The sequence below is a fragment of the Apodemus sylvaticus genome, chromosome 10, assembly GCF_947179515.1.
Source record: "Apodemus sylvaticus chromosome 10, mApoSyl1.1, whole genome shotgun sequence".
In the NCBI taxonomy this organism is placed as follows: domain Eukaryota; kingdom Metazoa; phylum Chordata; class Mammalia; order Rodentia; family Muridae; genus Apodemus; species Apodemus sylvaticus.
In genome coordinates, this window is record NC_067481.1 from 106,578,937 (window position 1) to 106,590,817 (window position 11,881).

Consider the following 11,881-nt stretch of genomic DNA (forward strand, 5'->3'; position numbering starts at 1 on the left):
CAACAAAGCCACACCTCCTCCAATAAGGACACACCTCCTAATAGTGCCATTCCCTCTAGGGGCCATTTTTATCCAAACCAGCACACTTTCTAAAGGGAGTTTGGTCAAACAGGGCACAGAAGACCCTGGCTGAGCAGTGTGATTAAGAGGCCTCAACAGGACTACCTCACATTATTACAGTGTACAAAGAATTAAGAACCCAAGGTGTTGACTCCTGTTAATTTAGCAAACTCCAAATAACATGTGACTAGATAGCCAAAGAATTAACTTTAAGCTGAGCAGAGCATAGCAGGTAGTTTTATTTTTCTGGGAATGTCCAACTTGGATTCCGTATCTTAGATCCAATATCTCTAGAGTTCACGAATGTTGCTCACAATCCATGCATTTCATTTATCCTGGCTCTTTCCCCAGGGGCCCTAAGCTTTCAATATCACTAAGCAAATGTCTCTGTGGACCTATTTCTGCTAATGTATCATCCGTCCTCCAGACCCCCAGTCTACAGACCTTGGGATCATGTCTTTGAGTTCACACAGCCAACCAACTTCAACATTCCATTTCTACATCACCTGCCCTAGCCTTCCAGTCCAGGCAGGTCCTGTCCTCTAAGACCTTACAGAACAGCCATTGGGAAAGGTGGACAGAAAGAGGCTGTTATCTGACACCAAACTCACTAGGATCCCAGGTGGGAATGGGATAGTCACAAGCAGAGAAACAACAGGGTGCTGGGAGGGACAGACTCCTGGAAAGGGTAAGGCAGATGACAGATGACCGCAGGCAGAACTGGAGGCCAGGGTGAGACCACACCATGACCTACCCTTGCCTGGTAGCCTAGAATCTGAGTTTCAAGAGTTTGTGCCCCAATCTGTTTCTATTCTTTACAAACTGCAACACATTCAAGCTCCTTATCCTCTCTGGAGTTTAGTCTCCTCATATGTGGACAATGAATAAAGGCAGTTCCTTATGAAGTTAACAAGCAAAGCATTTGAGTTAGGCACAGAGCAAATGGTCTCCCGTGGATGACCTGTAGTAACCATGGTCACCATCAGTCTCGTTGACTCTAGTTTTAGCAGAGACAAGACTCCTGGAGTTTGGTCCATGGCACACAGTGTGACTGCTTTCTAACAGCTGATGACATTTTAGAGTAAGTATCTAATGCTTTGTCCCAACGCCCTTACCTTTCCCATGCCATGGATTCTGTGTTGGTTACAAGACAGCAAAGACAGGACAGCCTTGCAGCTGCCTGAAGGCTGTTAGGCTAAAGAGCAAAGACAAACAAAATACAAGTTTTACAACTCCTCCCGCAGCAATCTGCATGGAGAACTACACTCTAAATGTCTTCAGCAAATCATTTTTCTTCTAGGGGACTAATCTTATTTTAGCGGGGGAAAGATTGCTAAACAATAGCCACTACTCTGGGGCTCCTTCTGGTCTAAGAACAGTCTTACCATAAAATGTCCAGGCTGGGTATGGCAGGTATGGTGCCTTCCATAATGGCTGTTCAGGGCCTAGGGGCTGGTGACAGCTCTGAGGGTGCAGGGTTCTGCTCAGGAAGGTAGGAATCTAGAGTGGACTACAGCGATGGCCGCTCCACTCTGGGCATGTGATAAAGGGCACAGTCTATACATCCACAAGGGTGAGCTGTACAGTGTGCCAAAAGCAACTTTAAAATGTCCTCCAGGGACTTCTCCTTTCCCCACAGGACTAACCACAAGAGCAATCTGTGGAATTGCCAAATTACTTGTCCCAGGTACCAGAGAAAATTTATCTACAGTTTAGTTGAAATGCACTAAAAACAAAAAAAAATTGATTTTGAGACATGAAGACTTGTGAGTCATAGCTTGGCTGACCACCTGAAGTGGAGACTGCCAGAGTCTTCAGAGGCAAGACAGCAAATGGGCCAAGACTTCTGTCCTGGATCTTAGCGTTGCTGGCTAACAGACAGACATTTCCAGGGCCTTTTGGGGTGCCTGCTTTGGTTAGTTGTTGGTTGGCCTCTGCCCATGTCCCTGTTTGCCCACCAAGAGGCTGGTGGTCGCTGACTCACTGGACCTTGAGGGAGACCTGAAGTGGCGCCTCCTCTGGGCAGAGGTAGCCTGAGGCACCTACCTGGCAGAGTCCTTGCATACAGAAAGAAGGTAACAGTCCTCCCAGCTGGGGGTACCTATCCGATGGGAGAGCTTCATCCCACAATGCTTCTGAGCAGTGTGCACTGCACGGCTGTCCAGTGTGGGTGTGAGGGATGCTAGTGGTTTATCTAACACCTTGGTTTCAGTTTTCTTTTGTCCAGAGAATACACAACATGTGGGGCAAAAACACATGCAGGGACCCATCTATTTCCACACCATCGCATGACTCCTGAGTGTGTTTGTCAATGTCCAGAAGTAGGAAAGACCACAGAATCCTAAGGAGAATGTGGACTGCAAATTGCCCTAAGTGTCATCAAGGAAAAGAATGGGTTAAAGCAAGTGTTGAGGCTTAAGTTATAAAAGATGAGCAACACAGGCTTCTTCAACTACGACTGGAGATGGCACAGGGGAGAAAGACTAAGAAAAATCTAGTCTGGGGGTGACACATCCCAAACTTGTTTGAGACAGTTTGTCTTGGGGCTAGTGGGATAGCCCCATGGGAAAGATCTACCCCGGGATGTGGGAAGTCCTGAATTTCACCTCAGTACTGCAAACAACAGCGACAAAACAGCCTCCAACATCTCCACAGCGTCACTGGGAAAGTTGCGGGGCAAGAATGAGTGCATAAAGTGCTGGAACTGCTCCCGTGTGTCCTGGATGTGGCAGCTGGGTAGCACAGCAAACAAAGTTAGCGTGCCCTCAGACTAATGCGCCAGACCAGGGGTAATTTGAACAGAAGAGGAATAGACAATACCAAGACCACTAATGATCCCTCAGCTTCAGGTAAACAAGTGAGCTGGAAAGCCCTGGAGAAAGAGCAGCCTGCGCAGGTGAACACCTTGCCCAGGGTCACTTGGCAGCAAAGGTAAGGGACTCATCATCAAAAGCCGATGGCCCTGTCATTCACTAGGGTAAAAACCTACACAGTGAACCAAAGCCAGTGTGTAGGTGATCATTAGCTGTGCCTTAAGGCACACTACCAAGCTCTGCACCTGTTTTAAAACGAGGCCAGGTAGTGTTGGAATGGAAAGAATTTTTTTTCTTTTCTTAAAGAAGGCTATGCAGAATGTGGTCATTTATTCCCTAGGTGTCTGACTTATATGTACACCAAACTTGGGGTGGGGGCAGGAGACAGGCCATTGCCCCAGCCCTGCATCAATGTCCCTTTCTCACTGAAGCACGTGGCAAAGCTAAAATGTGGGCAGTGCACAGACATAAAAGTTGTCTGTCGGTCTTCTCTGTAAGAAGATTCTACTCTGAGCAGACACCCAGGGGTGCCTGGAAGGTCTGGCCAGTGTTATGGAAGCTTTCTGCAAAAGATAGTCATTCAGAGGCCAGACAGTGGTTCGGCTCTCACTGGCATCCCAGCCTCCTGCATGACGCACACTTGGGCACCAGGCCCTTGGCTCACTGCACATGTCCTGTGACCTGTCCCCAGTCTGTTGGTGCTGCTGCTTACTTAGAAGTTGCCTGGTTTAAGGAAATGCATAAAGCATTCCTTAACATGGAGAGTTGTTTCCAACTCTAAGCGTGTCTCCAATGAAGATGAAAGTTTTGGGAGAGATTCAATAAACATGAGCTGGTAAATATAAAACACCATTAAATTGGGTGTTGGAAAGACAAATGTCAAAAAGAAAAAATATAAGCCTAAGAATTCCCACATAGAGTGCATCCCAAGTGCTTTTTAACTGACTGCATGTCTATGGGGATGGAGTGTGGAGGATATGCACAACTGGAAGATTCTTTCATTGGTGCTTATATAAAAAGTTCACACCAGGTCTATTTATATATTCAGGCCAAGACAGGTGCTTGGCCTGGCCTAAAAAAGCTGGGTAAATCAGTGTGTTTATGGTCTACATGAAGATGAAATGTTAAAAGCTACAGTGTCGTCTTTCTGTTTTAAACTGTTTAACTATAGGTGGAAAAGAAAGTAACAACGAGAGCTTCCTAATAATTAGACCCTCCATCTATATCATACAGACAAATCACCTCAAGGGGCCGAAGGGAAGGTCAGCGGCTGAGCCCTTGCCTAGCATGACTGAGGAGTGGGGTCCATCCTCAGCCGTGTAATTTCTTTAACTCACTTTATTACTGTAGAGGACACCCATGTACCATAGCACACCTAAGGAGGTCAGAGGATGATTTTTGCATGTCAGTTCATGTCTTGCACCGATTTCTGAGGCAGGTTCTCTTGCTTTTTCTCTGTGCTATATACTCCAGGATACCTGGCCTGCGGGCTGCATAGTCTGCAGTTCTCCTGTCTTTGTCTCCATCTTGCTGCGGGAGTGCTGGGGTTACAGATGTGTACCACTATATCCAGCTTTCTGTCTGTTCCAGAGACAGAAGAGAACTCCAGTCACCTGGCCTTCATGGTGAATGCTTTTACCCAGGAAGCCATCTCACTGGCTCTCTACAAACTTAAAAGAAACAAATGCTTGTCCTAATGGTTCTTACCATAAAATATATCAAATATTAGTTAATCCCTGCAACTTAGGGAAAGAAATATTTTATAGATGTGACATGATAAAAGAAATAGCTGATCAACTGGACTTCATCATAACCTAAAACCTGTTTTGAAGACAGTATCTATACATCATACATCCAGTAAGAAAGGAAACTGGTCCAGAAATACGAACTCTTTTGGCTCAATTATTAAAAAAGAAACAAGCCCCCCAACACACACACAATTTTAACATAGCTAATGATCTTAGTATTTCTTTTGAGGTCTACCAGTGACCATTAAGTAAACAATCAACACTATTTGTTGTGGCTAATCAACTTTATTGGATTTAGTGAACTACTGTGGAAGCACCTCTGGGTGTATCTAGGAGGGTGTTTCCTGAAAGGTTTTACTCACAAGGGAAGACCAACCCTGAATGCAGACGGCACCATTCAGTGCAGTGGACTGAAGAAGGGAAGAGAGTATGTGAGTGCAGCATCTGCTGTCCATCTCTCTCTGCTTCCTGAATATGGGTGCAAAATACCAGCTGCCTGACCCTCAGCTGCCACAGCTGAGGTCCCCTTAGTCACCATGCCCCTGCTGTGAAGAACTACACCTCTGACTGTGAGCCAAAACAAAACCCTTCTTGAGTTGCTTTTAACTCGCAGGCACTGCTGGTCAGGAGGTAAAATAGCAGCACAGCTACAGCATGACCCAGTGTGGATGACTTCTGAAGCATTCGGAGGTGAAGCCAACCAGGAAAAGGCCACATACGACTCCATTCACAGGAAATATCCAAATAAGACTTATCTGCACAGGGTGTAATAGGCACCTGTGACAAGCAGGAGTGGGAACACTTCCATTCTGCAGGTGGACATAATACCACTGTAAGTACTGCATGACTGCATCATCCCGGAACATTACTGAAAACAAGTGTAAGTGCAATAGGAATGAATGTTATAGTAAATAAGTTCCCAATGAAGCTTTTAGAAGTAGAAACCCAGCCAGGTTACGGTGGTACCCAGCAGCAATCCAGGCACTAAGGAGAAAGAGCAGCCTGGGCAGGTGAACACCTTGCCTAGGGTCACTTGGGCATTAGTTCCAGACCAGCCTCTGCCAGAGCCTATCTCAAACTCATTTAAAAATTATTTTTTTTTAAGTGTGCCCTTTTTAAACATGTAAATGTGCACTGCTGACCAGATCCCTTAGCTGGTAATTACAATGAGGAACATTCCTGTTTAATCACAGGGACTATAAAGACGGACAGATAAGTTTAGGACCAAAGGATCTTCCTTTGGCTAATTGAATTTAGCTCAGTTATTTGATCAAAGTAAAACAAAGCACAAATGACGTGTGAGTAGGCAGCTCTTAGAGCCAGCACTGAGAGCTCGGCACTGGGCCAAGCAGCACTGAAGTGAGTATCAGAAAGCACAGACAAAGAACAGGAAACAGTTTAACTGGCTACAGTTGCTTAGCCAATCAACAGCCACTGAGCTACAGCTTACCTGGTTAAAGGCTTGCAGCTCAGTTATGACCGCAGGGCCTTCCACAACCAACCAAAGTTCAGCTGCTGTGATTAAACTCGGTATTGATTTAGGCTGTTGGGCCAAATCTGTCCACTCCCACAGCTTTTATTGAACAGATCCCTGTTCAAATAATAAAGAACTAATTTGTCCTAAATGAAAAGGCGCGACTGAAGCGCTCACTTCATCTACTGCACTGTTACAACTGTTTAAACTTGATTATTTCTACTGAGAATCCACTTACCCTCGCCAGTGAGAGGATTTACAGGGAAAACTGAGAAATGTTCAAAATTAACAAAAACCATCAGTTCCTAAAAGGCAGCTGCAGAGAAAGTGCAAAGTGTTCAGAGAAACAATCTTTTATCATTTGAAAAATGCACTCCTTTAAAATTTCTTTTTATTTTTAATTTCTGTATGAGTCCCCTGTGTGAGCACATGCCACGTGTCCGGGTCCTGTGAAGGTGTCAGATCCCCTAGATCTACAGCTGCAAGTGCTTGTAGCCACCTGATTTGGATGCTAGGAATGGAAGCCAGGTCTTCCCGCAGAGTAGACGTGATTTTAAGTGCTGAGCCACCTCCCCAGTTTCCCAAACAATTCTTTAAAGAAAGCTACCCAAGGAGGTGGAAATATCCTGATAAGATAAAATAAAAACAAATAAGTTTAGGACCTTAAAACAAATTCAATTGTATTATTTTGTGGGGGCACAGATACCACGGCACTCACCTGGAGGTCAGAGGACAACCTATGGCAGTCAGTGGTCTGACATGTGGGCTCCCATAAACAAAGTCAGGTTGTCCGCCTTGGTGGCAAACACCTTTACCCTCTGAGCCATGTCACCAGCCCTCAAATCTAGTTTTAAAAAGCACCTTTGTCCTGATTTCTCCCTTTCAGAATTTCTTCAGAACAGATGTGGTAAACCTCTGAGAAGGAAGTTACATGCTAGCTGAAAAAGAATCCTAATTAGGATATGTGTCGGGGAACTATAATTATCAATTTGCCTAATTAAAACGAGTATCTGAACACGCCTTAAGAATGTGAGCCTTCATCAGCAGAGCAGAGCAGATTATGTTAACAAGGAATGGATGATTGAAACTGAGACTCACTTATCAAACTCCTGGAGAAATAGAATCTCTGTCGCTCGGGTACCCCAACTGGTTGGAGAGAGTAGCTAATTCCTGGGGATGAGCACAGTATAAACCTGGGACAGCCACTTGAGTTAACTGAACCCCTTTGAAGAAGGTATGAGATCTGTCTCTACAGACTTAGGCCCTACTTCCCACAGTAGGTGGACTGTCCTGGGGTACCTGTGAGTACAACTATGTACATTTCTGTGGCACCTGATACCATGTGCACCCACCAAGCCTTCCTGCCAAGCTTTGGGGGCCAAGACTAGCTGCTGGCTTTTGCAGAATTTCTGACTGTTTCTGCTTTGAATCTTCAGTGTATGCTGTACTCCTCTGAATAGAAACACACGCTAAGGAACACAGCACAGACAGTGCACAGGAAGCATCCACAGTGGTACTGCTCCCCTTCAGGGTAATGACTCCAAATCTTAAGGCAGCACAGTCTATTCCACCCACATAGCACACATCCCTACCTCCCTAAATGACCAGTGCTCAGGATTCCAGATGGTATCTCAAATCCATTTCACAAATTTGACTCTATTCCTTACTGTCTGCTGTGAGTCAATGCCTCCCCCCCTCATCAAGCATGGACAGTACACACAATCCTGACTCTTCTTAGCGAGAGCCACTGGGTGGCAAGGATTGCTATTTTTGTGCCACAGCTCCATGCCTAGATTTGGAGCCTAGATTTGGAGCCTAGATTTGGAGCCTGAGGTCTGGGAATTTGTCACCCTTTTCTTCTCTATTCTCCATAATTTACTAGGGTGTAAATGAAACATGGTATTTCTCAGCCTGGAGAGAAGCCTATAGCAGCCTTCCAGTCTGCTAGAGGGAACAAACAGTTACAACCCTTCTGGATGATAAATCTGGGGATGATTATACTCTATAACCCACACCCTTGCTCCTGAAGAAAGTCTCCCATGTGTTTACAAAAGACAGCTGTACAAAAGGCTTACTACAATACTGTTCACAAGAATTAAAAGCACGTAACTGAATGGTCATTGTATCAGTCGGGACCAAGGAAGGAATAGCAAACATGTTAAAACTAAGAAAACGCCTCAGTCATTTGCAAAGGGATTCTCTGGGATGGGATAAATATAAAGAAACTGTGAGGAACATTTCAGCAGCCAAAAGATAGTGCCACTGTCATCAGATACTTTGATCTGGGAATAGAGTCTAAGAACATAAAGATTGTTGGGAGAAGCAGGGCCTTCAGGGGAGGAATACGGCCTATAAAAGGGAACCCTGAAGGGCTGGTGTTTTCCCCCTCCCCCTGCCCTCCTGTGGGAGCTTCCCACTGGCTGATTGTCTTCTTGTCCAGTTCTCCTGACAATCTAAGGAACAGGACAAAATGTTCATTCCTGCAAGTCCACGGCAGTTACTCCTAGAGCACTGTGGCAAAGAGAACCTTGGAGAAGCAAAGAGAAGACAGACACCAAGTTGGAGAAAACTCAGCACATCCATTAACAAAACATTCAACTCATATGCTCAGTCAATGGGACACTGTTCAGAAGGGAGTAAAGGAAAACTACTTAGAATAATATGAACTCAAAATATATCGGCTGGGAAAAAAGAAAAAAAAACCTAAGACATTAAAATTTGTAGAAAATGGCACCACAGCAGATTGGATTTTCCCCAGTCCACCGTCAGTGGGTTTTTGGCTGTGCACACCAGTGCAGAACCTTGAATTGCAAGGAGGGAAAAGAAACCAAGACCTAGCAGAGAACTGCTAGGGTTGATCTTCTTTGGCTGGCTAGGCAGAGGTAAGTTTGAGGAAATGAACTTGAAAATAGGATGTGAAGGCTGAGAAGGTGCCAGAGTCCCACCAAGGAAGCAGAGAAAAGCAGGTGCCAAGGCCCTCCAGGGTTTGGAGCCAGACTGCTTCTTTTTCAGAGTACTTCAGGCAAATTAGAGGCTGGATAACAAAGAACCATAAACGTTCCCATGGTTTGAAGCCAAGTGCCAGAGAAGAATCAACTCCAATGATCCAAACTAAACAGAGGGAAACAGGAACCAACCGTGTATCCTCTGAGTAGCTCAAGGCCTAGTATTTGCTTAATACCTAGCATATGTTGCACACCCTAGGTTACAGAAATACTCGAATGTGTTAACGCTCCCTTTGAGGCAAGACAGGGGCCGATTATCTAAGATCAAGGACTACCAGGACCAGAATGCCTTCCCCGACGTTACTGTAAACAGCGGGGTATAAATTACAATCTCACTACAAGTAACAGCCTCTGACACTCCCTGCACTTGCCGGGTCCCCACCCCCGCCCCAACTCTCGCCCCCAGGCTTGCAGTGGTCGGGTTCTACAGATAAGGAAGATAGAAGACAAGCCCCACAGCAGAGCCCAAGCAGTTATTCTTTTCTCTGCCGTCTCCGCCCCACTTCTGTTTTGTTTGTTTGCTTTGGTTTTTTGTTTTTTAGTTTGTTGTTTGCAAGGTCAAGTCAAGGCCAGCGAAGAACCCAGCACCGCGAGGGAAGAACAACTCCTACAACGGGCCCGGGTGCCGTGTGCAACCCACGAAGGGGTCCGGGTGGAAGTGCGCTCCCGCGACCGGAAGGTTCCCCCGCAAGGACGGTTCTGCCGCTCTGGAGTCCCCCTTCCCAGGCGAAGAGCCAAGCAGTAGTACCTGGGGAAAACGCATCCAGGGTCCTGCCCCGGGCTCTGTGGAAAACATCCGCCGATTCCGCAGCTGACATGGCGAGCGACTGGCCTTGTCTGGGCACGTTCTGTGGGAGGAGGGAGCGACTCCACACCACCCGTCAGCCCCGCCTGAAACCGCTTCTGGAACCTGCCCTCCAGGAGGGACGGGCGGGGCAGGACCGCTCCGGTGCCGCTAGTACTGCCTGGGCAGGACAAGGAGATGGCCATCCCTCTGGCATCGACCCATGTGCCTGGTCTAGGACCCAGGCCTAGAACAGACTGGGTGTTGAGGCTTTGAGACCTGGAGTTGTCTTATTTAACAAGCATCGGGCCGCTTCATAATTTGGGATTTCAAGTTAACAAGAATAGCAAAGAAAGGGTTTAGCATAAGTATATCTCACACAGTATTTGGGAGATACTTATGCAGTTATTTTTTTAAATACTGTTTATCTGAAATTCCATTTCAACTTGCTGTCCTAAGTTTTATGTTGCAACCCTTCCAAACTGCCCACCATAATCTCAAGGGCCTTTAAGGCATCTTGACTGCCTGGGCATTGCCGTTGTCACTGTCACTGATGTTTTCTCTTGGTGTGATGCAGGCAGTGTCCTAAGTACTTTAAGTTTAGCTTACTACCTCACTGGCTGTGCTCCTCAGATGGGGAAGCTGAGAGAGAGAGAGAGAGAGAGAGAGAGAGAGAGAGAGAGAGAGAGAGAGAGAGAACTCCTGAAAGCTGAGAGCTGCAGGTGACCAAGACAAAATGGAATCTATCCAACTCAAAAGCCATTACCCTGAACTACAACCCGCATACCTGGTAGCAATCCAGATTATAAGGTGGAAATGCTGAATTCAGATCTCCAAAAAAGAAGATATTTTTATTAAGCACTATAGGGGAATTCCTAGGATCTGCCAAGTTTCTAAATTTTCTTCTCAACAAGTGTAAGCCTGAAATGTTTGTGTGGTTAACAGGGCAAGGATGACCATCCCATGACCTTGAACTAGAGTCTGATATAAGTCCTAGCAATTTAGAACAGAAATGCAAATGAATTCGTGTCTCAACAACTTGGGTTTGTCCTAATACTACCCCTTACTGCAGGTATGATCTTTAAAAATTAGTTTCTCTGCACCTCAGTTTCCCTATCTGTCAAATGAGAACAACAATACCTAGGGTTACTGGGAACTGTAACAATATCTAGGGTTATTGGATTAGTGAGAAAGTTCGATGATGTTGTAATTTGTACATAAGAAGTCTCCCATAGGCTCATGTTGGTAGTTGGCCCCAGCTAGTTGTGAATGAAAGAAAAAGAAAAAGGAGGGCAAAGGATATGACTTCCCCTAGGTGTGGTGGAGGAGAAAATTTATTTGTGGGAGAGCATAACCAGAGGCAGAGACATCTGTGAAAATCTAAAGCTGGGCCAAGTGGGAAGAGGGGAACCAGGTACAGCAGCCAGGAGGCCAAAGGCACACAAAGGGTGGGTAACCAAAATGTCTGAACGATATAGGGAAGAGCCTCTGGGGGGGAGGGCAGCCTAGCCTCTGGGCTGGGTCATTCAGGGTAAAGGGTGGGGGTATGGCCGCCATATCCTATATCAGGTAGGAACTGAGGGCTGCTGGGAGAACCTGGAAGCCAGGTCCACTTTGGTGTGCTAAACTGGTACCTCAGCCGTGTCCTGAGTTTGGAACTTAACAAATGGCAGTGGTTTGGGAGGTTTAGAGAACTTTAGAAGGCCATGCCAGGTTGGAGAATAAAGGTCTTTGGAAGGGGTGTCTTGGAGATAATCTTGTTCCTGCTACCATGTGCTTCTTGTCCTCTGTGAGGTGAGAACCTCCTCTGCCACATTCCTTTGTAATGTTCTGGCCAAGTACATGTGCAAGCATGTGCAAGCATCTGCAACATGAAAGCCTTTCTCTGTCAGGTTGTTTCTATCATAGCAGTGAGCAGAGTAACAAGTACTGATGGATTTGTACCATCAAACTGCTTAAGTAACAGTTGCCATGGCAAGTGGTAAGTAGCCACGGTG

The 11,881-nt window shown here is 46.0% G+C and overlaps 1 protein-coding gene across 1 annotated transcript in view; it reads right to left on the bottom strand.

Moving 5' to 3' along the window:
* Cpped1 (calcineurin like phosphoesterase domain containing 1) overlaps positions 1 to 10,023 on the bottom strand; it is a 109,023-nt gene extending 99,000 nt beyond the window's left edge. Inside the window, exon 1 of the mRNA XM_052196711.1 lies at positions 9,849 to 10,023. Within this exon, the coding sequence (XP_052052671.1) occupies positions 9,849 to 9,918 (70 nt within the window). The 5' untranslated portion in view covers positions 9,919 to 10,023. The remainder of the gene's footprint in view (positions 1 to 9,848) is intronic.
* Between the last annotated feature and the right edge of the window lie 1,858 nt (positions 10,024 to 11,881).